At 38.7% G+C, this 20,642-nt stretch overlaps 1 protein-coding gene across 3 annotated transcripts in view; it reads left to right on the top strand.

Moving 5' to 3' along the window:
• The first annotated feature begins 1,668 nt into the window (after positions 1-1,668).
• Positions 1,669-20,642, top strand: part of LOC123954368 (solute carrier family 5 member 4) — a 58,459-nt gene continuing 39,485 nt past the window's right edge. For 2 of the 3 annotated variants that reach the window (XM_046025494.1, XM_046025496.1), the window contains exons 1-6: positions 1,669-1,819; positions 2,536-2,607; positions 4,253-4,357; positions 6,145-6,204; positions 7,871-7,975; positions 12,562-12,667. In XM_046025494.1, coding sequence (XP_045881450.1) covers positions 1,685-1,819; positions 2,536-2,607; positions 4,253-4,357; positions 6,145-6,204; positions 7,871-7,975; positions 12,562-12,667 — 583 coding nt within the window. In that variant the 5' untranslated portion in view covers positions 1,669-1,684. The remainder of the gene's footprint in view (positions 1,820-2,535; positions 2,608-4,252; positions 4,358-6,144; positions 6,205-7,870; positions 7,976-12,561; positions 12,668-20,642) is intronic. The other variant, XM_046025495.1, reaches the window with a different exon arrangement.

Raw genomic sequence — 20,642 nt, 5'->3', positions numbered from 1 at the left:
GGCTAATTCAGAGGGACAGAAAGTAGAATAGAGGTTACCAAATGCTGGGAAGAGGAAGGAACACAGAATTACCATTTATTAGGTAGAGAACTTCTGTTAGGGATGATGACAAAGTTCTGAAAATGGATCATGGTAACAGTTGCACAATATTGAAAATGTTCTTAATGTCACTGAATTATAGACTTAAAATATGACAATGGGGGTGCCTGGTGGCTCAGTCAGTGAAGCATGTGATCTTGATCTTGGGGTCATAAATTCAAGCCCCACATTGGGTGTAGAGTTTATTTGAAAAAATGTCAACTATGGCAAATTTAATGTTATATAAACTTTACCACATTATTTTACCAAAAAATATATAGGGAAGAAAAAAGTTAAGGCTTTACTTTTAACTTTAATCAGCTGATGGCGTCCTGGGTCCCCAGATAAACAAAATGTATCATACACATGCAATGGTATATTATTCTTCAGCTTTTAAAAAAAAAATTTTTAGTTTTTTTTTTTACATTATTTTAAAATTTCTTTCCAGTGTTCCAGAATTCATTGTTTATGCACCACACCCAGTGCTCCATGTAATACGTACCCTCCCTAATACCCACCACCAGGTTCACCCAACCTCCCACACACCCCTCTCCAAAACTCTCAGTTTGTTTCTCAGAGTCCACAGTCTCTCATGGTTCATCTCTCCCTCTAATTTCCCCCAACCCACTTCTCCTCTCCATCTTCGCATGTCCTCTGTGTTATTCCTTGTGCTTCACAAATAAGTGAAACCATATGATGATTGAGTCTCTCTGCTTGACTTATTTCACTCAGCATAATCTCTTCCAGTCCCGTCCATGTTGATAAAAAAAAAGTTGGGTATTCATCCTTTCTGATGGAGGCATAATAGTCCATAACATATATAGACCATATCTTCTTTATCCACCCATCCATTGAAGGGCGTCTTGGTTCTTTCCACAGTTTGATGACTGTGGCCATTGCTGCTATGAACAATGGGGTACAGATGGCCCTTCTTTTCAGCTTTGAAAAGGGATGCATTAGAAGTACAAATCAAAGAATCATTATTACATGCTTTTAGGTTGATTTTCTCATTGTTGAAACCTCTGGTTCCAACCCACAACAGCCCTGCTTGTAGAGCCATTTCCCTTTCCTGCATGGGCCACCACAGTCCTAATGTGTCATATAAAACCCACTTAGATTACTTGTTCCAGAGAAATATGAGACTTTGGAACCCATGAAATGCACAACTAGCCTCACCTTCAAGAGATATAATTCCTCTGTGAAGAATATTATCTGTCCCATGTAGGATCCTCACCCCTGTCCCTCTTGGCTCTTTTCTTGCCCCTTACTCTGTCCTTCTTCCTTCTTTGTCCCCATGATCTCTCCCTAATCTTCATAAAACCTGGTCAGTCTTAAAAACCCATCTTTACACTTAGTGAACCTCCCACTCTTTACCTGCAATTCTTATCCTGTTTCTTATCTTTCACTGCTCATTCCCACAATCCACTTAATTCAACACTGACTGCTGGAGAACCAGGGTCTCAGAGCTTCACAGAAAAGGTTTAAAGGTCCAAATATCCAGGATCTGGCTCTGATAGTGTGCCCCACCTGCTCAAGGCTGATTATTAACCCAGAGCTTATATAAGGAAAGGGCTATCCCTGCGATGGGAAAGTATCACCTGCAGCCATGGCCAGCACATTAAGCCCCAGCACTGTGACTGGGACCCTGGGTCCTCCTGAGATGTCACAGCGCATCCAAAATGCTGCTGACATCTCTGTCATTGTCATCTATTTCATGGTGGTGATGGCTGTCGGGCTGTGGGTATGTAGGAGTCCAATGGGGTATTCAGGGTGGGCACCAAGCTTAGAGTTAAAATGTCTGAGGGAGGGAGGGGTGTGGTGTGACAATGTGACAAAGCTAAGGGAACATTAACAGCTGTCAGATTTCATTATCCTTCCCTCAGAATCATTGTCTTTTGTGTGACATAAATAATGTTTATTCAGTTAATATATTCTCCTACCAAACCCATCATTTGAACAAAGCCAGCAGTGAGAAGTTTGGACTTACTCAGTTCAGCATCTCCAACTCCTGGTGTAATGAATAAAGATGTTATTTTTATTATCTCACTTCTTTTATTTTCTTTTTTTCTTTTGCTCACTTTCTAAATGAGTTAGTTGGGTGCTTAATTAATTTACGTTCATTCTTTATTTTTAGTAATATGTGTAAGGCTGAAATTTATATCCAAGCACAGCTTTAGTGACATCCCTCATCGTTTTCATTAATGAAAAGAAACAGAGCAATTGGGACAGAGTTGGGGAAGATGATTTTTTAAAGTCCTTCTATTTCTATGAAACTATGATTTTGTTTACTGTGTTTAAAAAATTTAAAAATTGATGCTGTATCACAGTTTCTATGAAAATGTTTATCTTCAAGAGTGCTGGAAGAGTGACCACTATGGACACTCTAGCCAGAGCATCTGTAGCACCGTGGGTGATCCTGTAGTGGTTTGACCCTCACATGTCTTCCCTTCTGCTTAGGCAATGCTGAAGACCAACCGGGGCACCGTTGGAGGTTTCTTCTTGGCTGGTGGAGATATAGCCTGGTGGCCGGTAAGTGGGTCAGAGTTTCCCAGAGACAATTTCCCATGTGCATGTTTTAGAGTGAATAAAGAAAACATTGGGAATGCTGAGTTTCTTATGTGCGTCTGTTGCCTACTTGCTGCTGTCTTTTTCCTAAACCCCTGACCCCAAGGTACTGCCCTATCATTCCAGTAAATGATAGTGTGTCACCCATTATGAGAGCAACTGTGATGTGGCATTTGAGAATATTCAGTTCAGCTCTGTGTCATCTTTTTTTCCCTGGTCCTCATAGAGAATCTTCTCCCTTGGCTCCTTAGCATCCCCAACACATTCCTTCTTTGTTCCCAATCCTGAACCAGGGCTGCCCCTCTTGTTTGGATGAGCATCCCCCTTTCTGCTCTCCTCCTTCAATGTTCAGCTCCAGCCCTGCCTCATTTGAGATGTCTCACCCTGCATTCTGGCCTGACTGTCTAGTCCTTATGATCCATGCAGTTATGATAGTTGTTGTGTGTTCCCTGTGATGTTGTAAATCATGATGCCTCTTTGACTCTTGCCCAGTTGATATTTTCCTTTCTGGGTTTTTAATGTCTGACAAGAGTCCCATTGCACCAGAAGGGCCATATTCTTTTCTGAATCCATACAGTGTCAGCAGAGGGTTGGGTAAGACAGTGGTTGCACAGTACATTCTTCCTTCATGGATCTGCTGATTAAGTTGTAGGAATGAAAGTGGAGAGTGGGAAGTGACTTGGCCAGAGTGGTTGAAGCAGAACAACTGCAAGCTTGGGATGGATGCTTACTGAAGTGTCCAATCAGACATTGCCTTCTTAAGACTGTTTATGAAACATTCAAGTCTCAACCAACCCCATAGCCACCAATAAGCTCAATCCCATCCCCTGAATCCAAATGTCTGAATAGAAAAAGTGGTTTTACAAAGGGTTGGAAAGATGAGAATGGGAGAATGAGCATTGCAGGAGTTCCACACTCCAATTCTGTTTTGTCAAGACTAGTGCTTGCCCTGCCTACTTACAAGATTTCTCTTTATCTTTGATACTTAAACACAGTAGACATTGTGATGGAAGAAGAAGTAGGTGAGAAAAGAGTCCTGAGGGCTGGGAGAATAAAGAAAAACTTCCTCCTACCCACCTTTGCAGTCCTTGAGGATGAATGAGGGGGCCAACAGGAGGTCTGGCAGTTCTTGGCGAAGAACAGTCTCAACCCAGAGTATCTGGGTAGATAAATTAATGTTTCCCTGCAAAGTTCTCTATAATGTTCTCTGTAAAGTGCCAGACTGTAAGTATTTTAGAGTTTTGAGCCATACAGTCCATTGCAGTCACACAAAGCTGTTTCTGCTGTTGTAGGACAGAAACAGCCAGAGTGAATATGTAAAACCAACAAGCCCAGCTGTGTCCCCATAAAACTATTGATGAACATTGAAACTTGAATTTCACATAATTTCACATTTCACAAAATATGAGTCTTCATTAGTTTTTTTAAACCATTCAAAAAAAAAACATTTTTAGCTTATCAACCACACAAAAACTGGTAAATGGTTGGATTCAGCCCACAGAACTCCTGCCCTAAGGAGGCATGATGGAAACATCTCAACATTTGCGTGTTGTCAAGGAATCTGATTTGGATCTCTTAACTCATACTCGTCTGTTCTCTTGGATTCCAGATGGGGGCCTCTCTCTTCGCTAGTAACATTGGCAGTGGCCACTTTGTGGGGCTGGCCGGGACAGGAGCGACTTCAGGAATTGCCACTGCAGCATTTGAATGGAATGTGAGTGACATCATGGGCTTTTTCCTTTAAATCCAAACTCTGTCCAGGTATGTTTTTCTGGGAGTCTGTATAGGGTAAACTCCTCTTTGATTTGATTTCTATTTTTCATTGTAACCTACCCATTGTTTGCAACTCAGGGCCTTCCCTGTGTGGCCTCATTCTGCCTGCCTGAGCCAGTCCAGTCCCATTATTCCCCACCTCTGAGATTTTGCCCAAGCAGTATTCCCACCAGGAATGTCATTTCTATATGATTTAATCCCTGCTTTCACTTGACTTTCTTGATCATTTTATCTCTTGCTTTTTTATTTCCTCCATAAGCTAATACACTATGTGTCCAGCTCTGAATTAGATGCAGAGAATAGAAAAAATATAAAAAGCAATGGTCCCTTCTTTTGGGAAGCTTATATCCCAGTGGGAGAGACAGATGCATGCTCACTATGGTGCAGAAAGTACAAGGAGAGAAGTATGCATGGGATGTTGAGAGAACTCACACAGGAGGGGCATCCATCTCAGATGACTGGTGAGACTTGGCACATATCAAAGAAGCCTCCTGGAGCTGGTACCAGTTAGATGGACAGAAACTGACCAAGTAGGACCTGGTTAAGGAAGTGACAGCAGAGTGAGGAATGAACGATTTAGATATAGTAAGTAGAATCTTCAAGGCTTTGTGATTGAGTTCCTAATTGTTCTATTACTTTTTTGCCAGTAGAAGCTGTGCCCCCTTAATTAGACACTAAATCCTTTAAGGAAGAGACCATCTCCTCTCATGTCATGCATATCACCCTGTCATCTAGCACTTGGCTGGGCACATGCATTAATAATTCTTGAGTTGCCTGAGCTTTGTCTATTCTTGTATCCTTTCTGGTTTGCATATACATGGGTGTGATTTTCAGTCAGAAGGAGATGCTTATGTGGAATAAAGTCAGATCACAGTGAACATGTAAACAGATCATGCATGGATGAGCTAAGAAAATGACCTTGAGTCATCAAAATTCTTGTACCTCTCCCTTGTTGAAGATTTTGCCCCTAGCTTTGACTTATTAGTTTTGGGGACTCCAGAATGGACCAAGTCTCCAGACATGCCCCATGGCCCAAGTTTTGTTTTTATAGTTCCATAAACTCCAGGATGGAGCCAGCTTCCAGAGATGTGAACAACATGTCCTATGGCCCCAGTGTGTGTGATTATCAGGTTGCCAAGAGCCTGGATCTTTTAGCCTGTGACCTTGGACTTCTTTAATCTCTGTGAGGCTCAGGTTTCCCTTCCATTAAACAGGAATAACTGCTTATCATATCTGCCCCACTGATTATTGTGAGGGCAGCATGAGTGATATATGTGAAGGTTCTTTGTAAATAGTAATGTTAATACAAGATTATGTTAATACAATCATTATTATATGTGGCAAGACTTGTGGGACAGTGGGAATAGTCTAACACCAAGTTGTTTTCCCATTGCTTTGTCACTCTGTGTATATTCCTTCCGTTCAAGAATTAGTCATTTTAGCAAAGATTGTATGACCTTTCAGGGGTCCACTTGGGCTTTTGGATGTCTTATTTTCTGTCCACCTTATATCAAACATCTTTTTCCCACCTTAAGCCCCAAGAAGGTGTAGTATCTGAATCATGGAAACAGAGTAAAGGAATCCACAGTTGTCTTGGGCTCATAATTGGTTGAGTGGGACAAGATCCAAGCAAACTTATTTTATTTTCAGACTCAGAACTATTGAAGTGATAAGTCCCACAAGCCAAGCCTCTTGAACTTTGTACTCTTTTCTAAATTTTTTTTGTAGGCTTTGCTGTTGTTGCTGGTTCTGGCTTGGGTCTTTGTCCCTATATACATTAAGGCAGACGTGAGTATCTCCAAGTGTTCTCATGCATCTGTTAGCATTCATTTAATCACTCATTCTTTCTGCTTAGTCATGAAACCTGGGTAATATCACTTGTTCCAGGATCTCTGGGCTTATGTAAATCCACTAAACTCTATCAGATTACTCTTGAAAATGGCTGCAGTCAGCTGTTCTTTTGCTGATCACTATTGTGAGGGTTCCCATTTCCCCACATCCTCACCAACACATGGTAATTTTCTTCACTCTAATATTTGCCATTCTGAGATTTGTAAAGTAGTTTCTTTTTTAAATTAAGTGTAGGAAATACCACAGCTATGCTAGCTCCTCTTCAGAGCCAGTGTTGCCAACCACTTCTGTGCTTCTCTGATCCTACTTCCCACATTTATTCTTCTGCTGCTTGTGCTCATACCATGAGGTGCTATAACCTAGAATAATTCCTGAGATGAGGGTGCTCAGTGGATAAGCCTTCTGGCTTGTACCTCTGCAGGTCACCGTATATTGTCTCTTTGCTCATCTTGGGTCCTGTCTAGTACAAGGTTTGAACAATTTCTGTTTAAGTGTGCTCTCATTGGTGCGAGAACAAATGCCACAGAATTCATGCATGTATTTTTGGATGTGGTTTGCCATGTTTGAGGGGGTTCCACACAGTTTCTGAGCCACCAAGTGTTCCCTTTTTTGCTTTTGATATTATATAAATATGTATTCTTTTATACTGAGGGAGATTAACTCATGAGCTTAACCTGCTCTGAAGAAACTGGAAAGCTGCTCCTTGTACTACTTACACATCACATAGTTAATCTCATATTTCAGACTTTTCTCTCAGTAGGGATTTAATATAATTCTCATCTTTTTTTAAAGAATGCATCTCTTTAGCAGAGAGAGAGAGAGCAAGAGCACAACAGGGAGAGTGGGAGAGGGAGAAACAGGCTCACTGCTGAGCAGGAAGCCCTACATGGGGCTCGATCCCAAGACTTGGAAATCATGACCCGGTCTGAAGGCAGATGCCTAACCGACTGAGCCACCCAGTCGTCCCTAATCTCTTCTTTTCAATAAAGATAATCACATAGATGTGTATTAGGAGGGCACATGATGTGATGAGCACTGGGTGTTATATGCAACTAGTGAATCATTGAACACTACATCAAAAACCAATGATATACTATATGCTGGTTAACTGAACATAACAATAATTTTTGAAAGATAATCACATAAACATATACCCAAGTATATATTTGCAATTTGTTTAATTATCAATTTATTATAACCATTCATTGTGGTTCATTATTAATAAATAATGTTTGTACTACACAGCAACATTATTAATGAAAAGTATTTGTTGAGCATTCACCATGCATTTGGTGTTGTTGTGGGTATTTTACATCACTTTCATATTAAACTCCCACTTTACAGATGAAAAAATGGAGGTTCAGAGATTGTTGATTGCCAAAGTTCACATTTCTAGTAAATGTCCTATCTGGATCCTAAGATTTCAACGTCTGTGTTTATTCCAGCCTCACTGTTCTCCCAAGGGACTGTTTTTCTAACCTTTGCATTCCTAAGGTACCATGCACAGTAATCATGTGCAGGTATACAAGTGCTTAGTAAGTGTTGAATAATATGAATGTGCCAGGCTCTGAAGGTGAATCCTTGTTGATGTCTGTCTCTGCAGGTGATGACTATGCCAGAATATCTGAGGAAGAGGTTTGGTGGGAAGCGACTACAGATATATCTCTCTGTCCTCTCCCTCTTCATCTCTGTGGCTTTGAGAATCTCAGTAAGTTCAGTGCTCCTGGCATTTTGATTCTTTTTTTTTTTCCCTTTTTATTTATTTATTTTTTTTCAGCGTAACAGTATTCATTCTTTTTGCACAACACCCAGTGCTCCATGCAAAACGTGCCCTCCCCATCACCCACCACCTGTTCCCCCAACCTCCCACCCCTGACCCTTCAAAACCCTCAGGTTGTTTTTCAGAGTCCATAGTCTCTTATGGTTCGCCTCCCCTCCCCAATGTCCATAGCCCGCTCCCCCTCTCCCAATCCCACCTCCCCCCAGCAACCCCCAGTTTGTTTTGTGAGATTAAGAGTCATTTATGGTTTGTCTCCCTCCCAATCCCATCTTGTTTCATTTATTCTTCTCCTATCCCCCTACCCCCCCATTTTGCTTCTCCATGTCCTGGCATTTTTGATTCTTAAGATTATTTTGGTGGAGATAGAATGATAGAATCAGAGAAATGGGTGTAGAGACTATCATTAGCCTTTACATGCCTGGTCATATGGAGATGTCTTAAACTACCTAGGATCTTTCTACCAAGTTTTTATGGGGAAGAAAGGAACTTTAGAAATCCTGCATGCATAGAGTAAAATAATTACAAGTCATGAGAGGCTCCAGAGTGTAAACCCACCTATTCATTAAGTATATGAAAAAAAACAGATGTACAGAAGAAACAAAATGTCTCATTCAAGAAACACATTTAGTAGTAGAAAGGAGGAGGATTCTCTAGTCCCCCTGCCTTTCCACTGCAAAATAACCTCTTTATTCTCTTTGTTGGAACCAGTCTGGGCTTATATTTTCATTTTCAGCTTGATTATCTGGCACATGAACCAGAAGGAAAATGCTTCATATTACTAAACCGACTTCTTACATTTATTCTATTTTATTTTCTAAGACTGCCCTGAGTAGACAGATTTCACAAATAAATCTTAGAAGAATTCTAATGCTTTTGGAAAGCTAAATTCCTTGGAGATAATCACTGAGGAGAAAGAAAGGAATTTCAAGATTCAGCAAAACATGTAGAAAACAAAGAGTATTAGGTATTATACTTAACATGTTATACTTAATCATTGAACACTGCATCAAGGACTAATTATGTACCCTATCGTGGTTAACTGAACATAATAAAAAAAAAATAAAGAAAAAGATAACAAAGAGTAACATTTGCTCCTCATGTTTGGTGACTAATAAAATCACTTCGTCCAAGTTTATGGTCTAGGAAGTTCATGAAAGAAGCTGACCCTCATATTTGCTCTTCTGTTGAGTCCTTGTTGTAAGTAAACAACAGCTGCTCAGGTTAGATGGCATGAGCTTCCTAATGCAATGTGAGCATTTTCCAACACTCACTGTATATTGCTGAGCATCTGTGCTAAAGATAATAAAGATTCCTGTGCATTAGGAGTTCATGATACAGTTAAGGATATAAAAATTTTACTCATGGAATCATAAGCACTTTATGACAATATATGAAAGTATATTAAGATGTGAGCTGGAATAGATTTTGTGGACAAGGATAGGAGACATGCTACGGACATCCTGGGAAAGGGGTGATCCCAGCTGGGTAGAATTGGACATCACCCTCATGGTGGAAGCAGGGGGTGCTTAAACAAATCCTCAGGATGGGAAATTTAGGAGAGGGCAAGAGAAGCAGAGGAGCCTGTGTGTTGCACAAATGGGTGGGATTCAGCGATCTCCCTCTTCTTCTCTGGATCTGACATCTACAGTTTGTAGTTTTAAAGAACATGAATAAGGTGCTGGAGCAAAATGACAGTGGCCAAAAGGACCCAAGGGATGCATTTCTGAAAGTGGAAGGTTCCTGGTAGTAGGGAGCGCATGGATTCCTAAGGAGCTGGATGGACGAGCAGGAAAGGCCAAGAGCCTGGGTATAACTATGCAAGGTCTGTGGTTGGCTGGAAAGACACAATGGGCAAGGGTCCATTCTTACCTACAAGGTTATGTTTAAAGTGATATTAATTGTGATTAATCTTACACACGACATTTGTTTATTATTGTCCTTTGATAACAGAGTCATTTTAGTTATTCATTAAATAGATCATTATGAGGAGTTAGGACAGTGCGGTTTTCAGTCTCCCCTGTCCCAGGTTTGAAAGACATCATCTTATTCACTGTTTCTCAACCTCCAGTAACACTTCTATTGAGAATCATTGCAGACATGATGCACCTTGAGCCCTAAATATTTCAGTCTGCATGTCTTAAACACACTGATATTCTTTTAGAATATGCACTGCAAATTTTAAAATCAGAAACTTAATCTTTATACAAAGTAATATGTAACCTATAGACCTTATTCAGATATGACAATTGTCCTAATAATATCTTTTTTTAAGATTTTATTTATTTATTTGACAGAGATCACAAGTAGGCAGAGAGGCAGGCAGAGAGAGAGGAGGGGAGGCAGGTTCCCTGCTGAGCAGACAGCCGGATGCTGGGCTCAATCCCAGGACCCTGGGATCATGACCTGAGCCAAAAACAGAAGCTTTAACCCACTGAGGCACCCAGGTGTCCCACTAATAATATCTTTTAACAGACCAAAAAAAAAAGCTGTTTTTTTTATGAGAAATATTCCTTTTTTTCATGAGAAATACTTTATAATCATTGTAAATTTAACTAGTCCCATTGAATTGTACATACTAAAATTGCAAGTTGCATGTTATTTATTTTACCAGAAAAAAAAATCACTGGTAATAGAGGCTTGCATATGTCAAAACTATCAATTTTTTTTAAAGATTTTATTTATTATTTATTTGACAGATAGAGATCACAAGTAGGCAGAGAGAGAGGCAGGGAAGCAGGCTCGCTTCCAAGCAGGGAGCCCGATGTGGGGCTCGATCCCAGGACTCCAGGATCATGACCTGAGCCGAAGGCAGAGGGTTTAACCCACTGAGCCACTCAGGTGCCCCCCAAAACTATCAATTTAATGTTTTAACTGTTCTATATAAGAGAAATTAAAGTCAAGAAATTCATGCTATGATAATGTGTGTTTTAACATATAAGTTATTCAGTATGAATATACAAGTCCTAATGCTGTGGTTAAATAACTACTCCCACTGTGTAAAGCAGTATAAATGTGACAGCTATAAATCCAGGCAGATGCAGGTATGTTTTATTGCAACTCAAATACAATGAGCGGCATCTCAGTAGGTGATATCTTTTTTGAAATGGGAAATAATTTTTTTGCAAATATCCAATTTTGTAAAAAGTTAAGTCTCACCTCAATTTACACAGCAGTTTAATTCCTTGAAAACCCAGTGATAAAGTTGCAGACAGCACTTTGTGAGTAACTCAGAATCAGGTTCTAAGTTCAAATAATCAAGAACAGGTTTTTCACTGACACAAATGTCTAGTGGGATGATAAAACATCAGGTTTTATTTCAAATTAGGGGGAAAGTTAACCATACCCTGCAAAACCCCTTCTAAATTCAAGTTCTACAAAGAAATTTAACTTTAATTCTTCCCATTCTGAATCCTGACATCTTATCCTTTCTGTCACCTCACTCAGGCTTTCCTTTTTCTTAGATTCCATGATCCATCCTTATAATCACCCTTCTGTCTCAGTTTCTTTGTCTATCTTTCCTTTCACTGAACTCCCCAAGAACTCCAAAACTGGTTGAATACAGCTTCCCACTTACTCTGTGCATTCATCCAGGGATTTTACTTCTGTATTTCCATCATTCTTATGTGATGTGTTGAGGGTTTTGGTTTGGTTTAGGGTTTTGATAAGGAACCTGGGAGGATCAACATTGATGGGGTGGTTCCAAGTGGGGTCAGCTCAAGTTTGTGTTGAAGAAAGATCCAGGAAGCTGGTAAGCACACTTTACAGGCACAAGCATCCAGGTAATGCAGGCTGGACATGATCTCTTCAGGAGACCCTGCTGTCCTCTAAGCCTCAACCAACGGTCTTTTTACCTGTGCTTATTATTTTCTCTGGTCCTCTAAATAACTATTCTAAATGATCTACAATTTTTTTTATCTACTGGACCTCTGCCTCTTATCTAAAACCCTCATCTCACACTTTATCTAGAAAATTTAAGCATGAAGTACTCATCCCCCACTTAATATACATTTGCCTCTTTCTTTCCACCAGTCGGAAGATAAAGTCTTCTTTTTGTCAAAGACCAACCCCTCAACCTGTGCCTACTCTTCATCCCAACTCTTCTCAAGGTTTCTGAAATTTGCTTCATAATTACCTCTATATCATGTTTTCTTTTTATTTTCTACTACCTCAAATGTGCTCAAGTATCCTCCTCCTTAAAAACCATTGCTTTACTGTGTCTTTTATATCTAATATCCTAGTTTTAATCATTGTTTCTCTGCAGACAATCATGAAAGAGTACTCTATACAAGCTATAGTGTAGACGTTTCTTATTTTCTGTTCACTTATTCATTGTTCCTTTTTATGGCCTGTGCAATAACTAATCCTCTGAGGATGAGATCTGGCTTCCAAGGAGTTCATATTTGGAATGCAGAGATGCCATGTATAGATACAGCAAATATCAGTGGGAAGTCATCAATGAAGAGCTAAGTGATGTAGTTCATGTTTCTTTCCCATTCTAACTGTTCCCTTTTTAGTCAGATATATTTTCTGGAGCCATATTCATCAAGCTGGCCTTGGGATTGGACCTTTACCTGGCGATCTTCATCCTCTTGGCTGTCACCGCTATTTACACAATCACCGGTGAGTTTTTTGCCTGTTTAGCTCAGTTCTGCTGACCTCACACCAATCTTCAATTAGCAATTTCAGCCTTGTCACTACCAAGCTTATGGTTATCATTTTGTTCCCACTGTGAGAGTCAGGCACAGGCCCAGAAACACAACTAGAACAAAGCAAACAGAATCCTCAGTATTATAGGATGACAGGGTGACCAAAAAACCAAGACTCATCTCCATGTAGCTTGCAAGAGACACAGATTGAAAGTGAGGAGATGAAGAAACATTTATCATGAAAATGATGTCAAAAGAAAGGCAGAGTAGCAATACTTATATTGGACAAAATAAACTTTAAAACAAAGACTGTAAAAAGAAATTTTAAAAGACACTGTATAATAATAAAGGGCACAATCCAACAAGAAGATATAACAATTGTAAATATTTACGCACCCAACATGGGAGCACCCAAACACCTAAAATAGGTAATGAAAAACATAAAGGAACTAACTAATCAATTGTAAAACAATAATAGGGGACTTTAACACCCCACTTACATTGATGGACAGATCATTCAAACAGAAAACAGCAAGGAAACAGTGGATGAGAAGGATTTAACAGATATATTCAGAACTAAAACATTCTAAAATAGCAGAATACACATTCTTTTCATGTGCAAATGGAATGTTCTACAGAACAAATCACTTATCAGGCCACAAAACAAGCCTCAACAAATTCAGAAATTTCAGTCATACCATGCATCTTTTCTGACCACAAAGCTAAGAAACTAGAAATCAACCAGAAGAAAAAACCTGGAAAAAATTCAAATACGTGGAGGTTAAATAACATGCTACTAAACAATAAATGGGTCAACCAAGAAATCAGAAAGTACAGGAAACAAACAAAATGAGAACACAATTGGGAAACAGCAAAAGTGGTTCTAAGAGGGAAATTTACAGCAATAAAGGCCTATCTCAAGAAGCAAGAAAAATATCAAATAAAAAACTTAACCTTACACCTACGTGAGCTAGAAAAAGAACAACAAGCAAAACCCAAAACCAGCAGAAGGAAAGAAATGATAAAAATTACAGCAGAAATAAATGGTATAAAAACAAAAACAAAGCCCAAAAAACTATGGAACACATCAATGAAACCAAGATCTGGTTCTTTGAAAAAAATCAATAAAATTGATAAACTTCTAGCTAGACTCATCAAAAGAGAGAGAAAGGGAGCATTCAAATAAACAAAACCACAAATTAGAGATAAATAACAATCAACACCACAGAACATTTGTAAAAGAACATTATGAAATAATGTTTGTAAAAGAACATTATGAAATACTATATGCTGTCAAATTAGGCAACCTAGAAGAAATGGATAAATTCCTAGAAACATATAAACTACCAAAGCTGAACAGGAAGAAACAGAAAATTGAAACAGACTGATTACCAGAAATGAAATTGAGTCAGTAATCAAAAAAAAAAAAAACCCCAAAAAACAAAAGTCCAGGACCAGATATCTTCCCAAGCAAACTCATTTAAAGAAGAGTTAATAACTGTACTTTTCAAACTTTTCAAACTATTCCAAAAAAAAATAAAAAAAGAAAAGAAGGAAAACTTCCAAATTCATAGTATGAGACCAGTATCAATGTGACACCAAAATCAGAAAAAATACTCCAAAAAAAAAAAAAAAAGATTGTAGGCCAATGTCTCTGATTAATATAAATGTAAAAATCCTCAACAAAATACTAACAAACCAATTTCAATAATACGTTTTTAAAAAATCATTCAACACAGTCAAGTGGGACTTATTCCTGGGCTGCAAGTGTGGCTCAATATTCACAAAACAATCAACATGATACATCACATCAATAAGAGAAAATATTTTTTTAAATGGCCATTTCAATAGATGCAGAAAAATCATTTGACAAAGTACAACATCCATTCATGATAAAAACCCTCAACAAAGTACATTTAGAGGGCACATACCTAAACATAATAAAGGCTATATGTAGAAAAAATCCATAGCAAGCATCACACTCAATGGAGAAAAACTGAGACCTTTCCCCCTAAGATCAGGAACAAAAGAAGAATGTTCGCTCCCATCACTTTCATTCAACAAAGTACTGGAAGTTCTAGCCACAGCAACAAGACAATGAAAAGATATGAAATGTATCTAAATCAATAAGGAAGAAATAAAACTTTCACTATTTGCAGGCAACATGATATTATACATGGAAAACCCTAAAGAATCCACCAAAAAAATACTAGAACTGAATTTAGTAAAGTCACAGGATACAAAATCAATGTACAGAAATCTGTTGCATTTCTTTTTTTTTAGTATAGTTTATTTTTTTTATTTTATGTTTCCAGTGTTCCAAGATTCATTGTTTATACACCACATCCAGTGCTCCAAGCAATATGTGCCCCCCACTTATTACCCACCACCAGGCTCACCCATCCCCCCACACCTCTCTCTTCCAAAACCCTCAGTCATTTCTCAGAGTCCACAGTCTCTTATGGTTTGCCTCCCCCTCCAATTTCCCCCAATTCATTTTTCCTATCCTACCCTAATGTCTTTCATGTTCATCTTTATGCTCCTGAAGTAAGTGAAACCATATGATAATTGACTTTCTCTCCTTGACTTATTTCACTCAGTATAATCTCCTCCAGTCTTGTCCATGTTGATACAGAAGTCGGGTATTCATCTTTTCTGAAGGAGGCACAATATTCGATTGTACATATGAACCATATCTTCTTTATCCATTCATCTGTTGAAGGGCATCTTGGCTCCTTCTACAGTTTGGCGATTGCAGCCATTGCTGCTCTGAACATTGGGGTACAAATGGCCCTTCTTTTTTTTTTAATATTTTATTTAATAATAAATAATAATAATAATAAAATTATATATATAATATATTATATACAATGATATACAATAATAAAATAAAAATTAATTAATAATTAATTAATAAAACAGATCACAAGTAGGCAGAGAGGAAGGCAGAGAGAGAGCGAGAAGGAGGCAGGCTCCCTGCTGAGCAGAGAGCCTGATATGGGGCTCTATCCCAGGACCCTGAGATCATGACCCAAGCCGAAGGCAAAGGCTTTAACCCACTGAGCCACCCAGGCACCTCGCAAATGGCCCTTCTTTTCACTATATCTGTGTCTCTGGGGTAAATACCCTGTAGTACAATTGTAGGGTCATAAGGAAGCTCTATTTTTAATTTTTTGAGGAATCTCCACACTGTTTCACCAAAGTGTTTTCCAAAAGTGGCTGCACCAACTTGCATTCCCATCAACAGTGTAAGAGGGTTCCCCTTTCTCCACATCCTCTCCAACACTTGTTGGTTCCTGTCTTGTTGATTTTGGCCATTCTAACTGGTGTCAGGTGGTATCTCAATGTGGTTTTGACTTGAATCTCCCTGATGGCCAATAATGATGAACATGTTTTCATGTGTCTGTTAGCCATTTGTATGTCTTCTTTGGGGAAGTGTCTGTTCATATCTTCTGCCCATTTTTTTATGTGATTATCTGGTTTTTGAGTGTTGAGTTTTAAAAGTTCTTTATAGATCTTGGATATCAGCCCTTTATCTGTAGTGTCATTTGCGAACATCTTCTCCCATTCTGTGGGTTGCCTCTTTGTTTTGTTGACTGTTTCCTTTGCTGTGCAGAAGCTTTTGATCTTGATGAAGTCCCAAAAGTTCATTTTCACTTTTTTTCCTTTGCCTTTGGAGACATATCATGAATGAAGTTGCTGTGGCCGATGTCGAAGAGGTTACTGCCTATGTTCTCTAGGATTCTGATGGATTCCTGCCTTGCATTGAGGTCTTTTATCCATTTTGAGTTTATCTTTGTGTATGGTATAAGAGAAGGTTGAGTTTCCTTCTTCTACACATAGCTGTCCAATTTTTCCAGCACCGTTTATTGAAGAGACTGCCTTTTTTCCACTGTATATTTTTTCCTGCTTTATCAAAGATTATTTGACCACAGAGTTGCAGGTCTGTATCTGGGCTCTCTACCCTGTTCCACTGGTCTATGTGTCTATTTTTGTGCCAGTACCATCCTGTCTTGGTGATCACAGCTTTGAAGTAAAGCTTGAAAACAGGCAATGTGATGCCCCCGTTTTGTTTTCCTTTTTCAACATTTCCTTAACAATGCAGGGTCTTTTCCAGTTCCATACAAATTTTAGGATTATTTGTTCCAGCACTTTGAAAAATGCCAGTGGAATTTTTTTTAATTTTCTTAAAAGATTTTTATGTATTTGACAGACAGAGATCACAAGTAGGCAGAGAGGCAGGCAGAGAGAGAGAAGGGGATAAGCGGGCTCCCTGCCCAGCAGAGAGCCCAATGCAGGGCTCAATTTCAGGACCCTGCCATCATGACCTGAGGTGAAGGCAGAGTCTTTAACCAAATGAGTCACCCAGGCACCCCTGACAGTGGAATTTTGATCGGGATGACATTGAAAGTATAGATTGTTCTGAGGAGTAGAGACATTTTAACAATGTTTATTCTTCTGATCCATGAGCATGGAATGCTTTTCCATCTTTTTGTGTCTGCTTCCATTTCTTTCATGAGTGTTCTGCAGGTCCTGGAGTACAGATCCTTTACCTCTTTGGTTAGGTTAATTCCAAGGTATCTTATAGATCTTGGTGTTATATAAGAAATGGAATTGATTCTCTAATTTCCCTTTCTGTATTTTCATTGTTAGTGTACAAGAAAGCAACTGATTTCTGTACTGAATTGCTGTTTGAGTTCTAGTAGTTTAGGGGTCGAGTCTTTTGGGTTTTCCATATAAAGTATCATGTCAACTGTGAAGAGAGAGAGTTTGACTTCTTCTTTGCCAATTTGAATCCCTTTTATTTCTCTTTGTTGTCTGATTGCTGTTGCTAGGACCTCTAGTACTATGTTGAACAACGGTGGTGAGAATGGGCATCCTTGTCATGTTCCTGATCTCAGTGGGAAGGCTGTCAGCTTTAATCCATTGAGAATGATATTCATTTTGGGTTTTTCATAGGTTTTATGAAGTTGGGGAATGTTCCCTCTATCCCTATACTATGAAGAGTTTTAATCAGGAACAGATGATGTATTTTATCAAATGCTTTTTCTACATCAATTGAGAGGACCATGTGGCTCTTCTCTCTTCTTTTATTGATTTTTTTCTATCACATTAATTGATTTGAGAATGTTGAACTGCCCTTGTATCCCAAGTACAAATCCCACCTGGTCATGGTTGATAATCTTTTTCATGTACTATTGGATCCCATTAGCTAGGATCTTGTTGAGAAACTTGGCATCCATAATCATCAAGGGTATTGGTCTGAAATTCTCCTTTTGGATGGGGTCTTTGCCTGGTTTGGGGATCAGGGTAATGTTGGCTTCATTGAAAGATTCAGGGAGTTTTCCCTCTGTTTGTATTTTTTGAAACAGCTTCAGGAGAATAGGTCTTATTTCTTCTTTGAATGTTTGGTAGAATTCCCCAGGGAATCCGTCATGTCCTGGACTCTTGTATTTTGAGAGGTTTTTGATCACTGCTTCAATCTCATTACTAGATATTTGTCTATTAAGGTTGTCAATTTCTTCCTGTTTCAATCTTGGAAGTTTCTAGGTTTCCAGGAATGCATCCATTTCTTCTAGGTTGCTTAACTTATTGGCATATAGCTGTTGATAGTAATTTCTGAGGATTGTTTCTATTTCCTTGGTGTTAGTCGTGATCTCTCCCCCTTTCATCCATAATTTTATTAATCTGGCTCCTCTCTCTTGTCTTTTGGCTAATTTGGCCAGTGGTTTATTGATCTTACTGATTCTTTCAAAGAATCAGCTTCTAGTTTTGTTGATGTGTTCTCTTGTTTCTAACTCATTGATCTCTGCTCTAATCTTGATTATTTCCCTTCTTGTGTGTGGGGTTGGCTTAATTTGTTGTTGATTGTCCAGTTCTTTAATGTGCAAAGAGAACCAGTGTATTGGGGATTTTTCCTTTTTTTTTTTTGAGTGAGGCTTGGATGGCCTTGTATTTCCCTCTTGGGACCGCCTTTGCCTTATCCCATAGGTTTTGGACTGATGTGTCTTCATTCTCATTGGCTTCCATGAACAGTTTAATCTCTTCTTTCATTTTCTGGTTGACCCAAACATTCTTGAGCAGGTTGGTCTTTAGCTTCCAAGTGTTTGAATTCCTTCCAACCTTTTTCTTGTGGTTGAGTTCCAGTTTTAAAGCACTGTGGTCTGAGAATATGCAGAGAATAATCTTGGTCTTTTGGTATCAGTTGAGCCCTGATTTGTGACCCAGTATGTGGTCTATTCTAGAGAAAGTTCCATGTGTGCTCAAGAAGAATGAGTATTTTGTTGTTTCAGGGTGGAATGTTCTGTACGTATCTCTGAGGTCCATCTGGTCCAATGTGTCATTCAAAGCTCTTGTTTCTTTATTGATTTTCTGCTTGGATGATCTATTACTGACAGTGGCATGTTAACATCCCCTAAAATTAATGTATTCATATCAATATGACTATTTTGATTAACAGTTGGTTTATGTAGTTGGCTGCTTCCATATTGGGGACATAAATATTTTCAGTTGTTTGATCTTCTTGGTGGATAGACCCTTGAATTACAATATATTAACAATGAAGCAGCAGAAAAAGAAATAATTTAAAAAAAAGAAATTAAAGAATGAATCACATTCACATTGCACCAAACATGGACAGGACTGGAAGAGATTATGCTGAGTGAAATAAGTCAGGCAGAGTAAGTCAATTGTCATATGGCTTCACTTACTTGTGGAGCATAAAAAATAACATGGAGGACAATAGGAGAAAGAAAGTAAAAGTGAATTGAGAGAAATTGGAAGGGATGATGAAGCATGAGAGACTGTGGACTCTGAGAAACAAACTGAGGGTTTTGAAGGGAAGGAGGGTGAGGGGGGTGGGTGAGTCTGGTGGTGAGTATTAAGGAGGGCATGCATTTCATAGAGTGCTGGGTGTGGTGCATAAACAATTAATCTTGGAACACTGAAAAAATAAAATTAAATTTTAAACAAAGTCCAAGGCCAGGTGGCTTCCCAGAGGAATTCTACAAGACATTTAAAGAAGAGTTAATACCTATTCCCAAACTGTTCCAAAAAATAGGTATGTCCCAATATCTTCCATTTCCACTATGGAAATGGAAGGAAAATTTCCAAACTCATCCTACAAGTTACCTTGATTCCAAAACCAGACATAGACTCCACTAAAAGTAGAATTACAGACGGTTATCCAATTGGCATCCAAATTGGCAAATAAGAAATCAAACTTTCACTCCTTGCAGAAGACATGATACTCTATGTAGAAAACCCAATGACTTCCCCCAAAATTGCTGGCACTGATGCAGACATTCAGCAAAGTCTCAAGATATAAAAATCAATACACAGAAGTTGCCTTTCTATACAGTAACAATAACACATAGAATACTTATGCAGTCAAATGCTCTACCACTGAGCTATACCCCCACATAGAATACTTATGAAAGGAACTGAGGAAGACACAAAAAAATGGAAAAGTATTTCATGCTGAAGGATTAGGAGAAAAAAACATTGTTAAAATGTCTATGCTAGCCAAAGCAATCCATACATTTAATGCAATCCCTACCAAAATACCACCAGCATTTTTCACAGACCTGGCACAAATACTTCTAAAATTTGTATGAAACCAGAAAAGACCCCCAATAGGCAAAGTGATGTTGAAAAAGAAAAACAAAGCTGGAGTCCTCACAATTCTGGACTTCAAGCTATATTGCAAAGCTGTAATTATCAAGACAGTATAGCACTAGCACAAAAACAGACACATAGATCAATGGAACAGAATAGAGAACCTAGAAATGGACCCTCAATTCAATGGTCAACTAATCTTTGACAAAGCAGGAAAGAACATCCAATGGAAAAAAGACAGCATCTTCAACCATTGGTGTCAGAAAAACTGAAAAGACACATGCAGAAGAATGAAACTGGATCACTCTCTCACACCACACACAAAAATAAAT

This window comes from Meles meles, chromosome 12, assembly GCF_922984935.1.
Source record: "Meles meles chromosome 12, mMelMel3.1 paternal haplotype, whole genome shotgun sequence".
NCBI classification, from domain to species: Eukaryota; Metazoa; Chordata; class Mammalia; order Carnivora; family Mustelidae; genus Meles; species Meles meles.
This window is presented reverse-complemented; position numbering and strand designations above follow the sequence as displayed.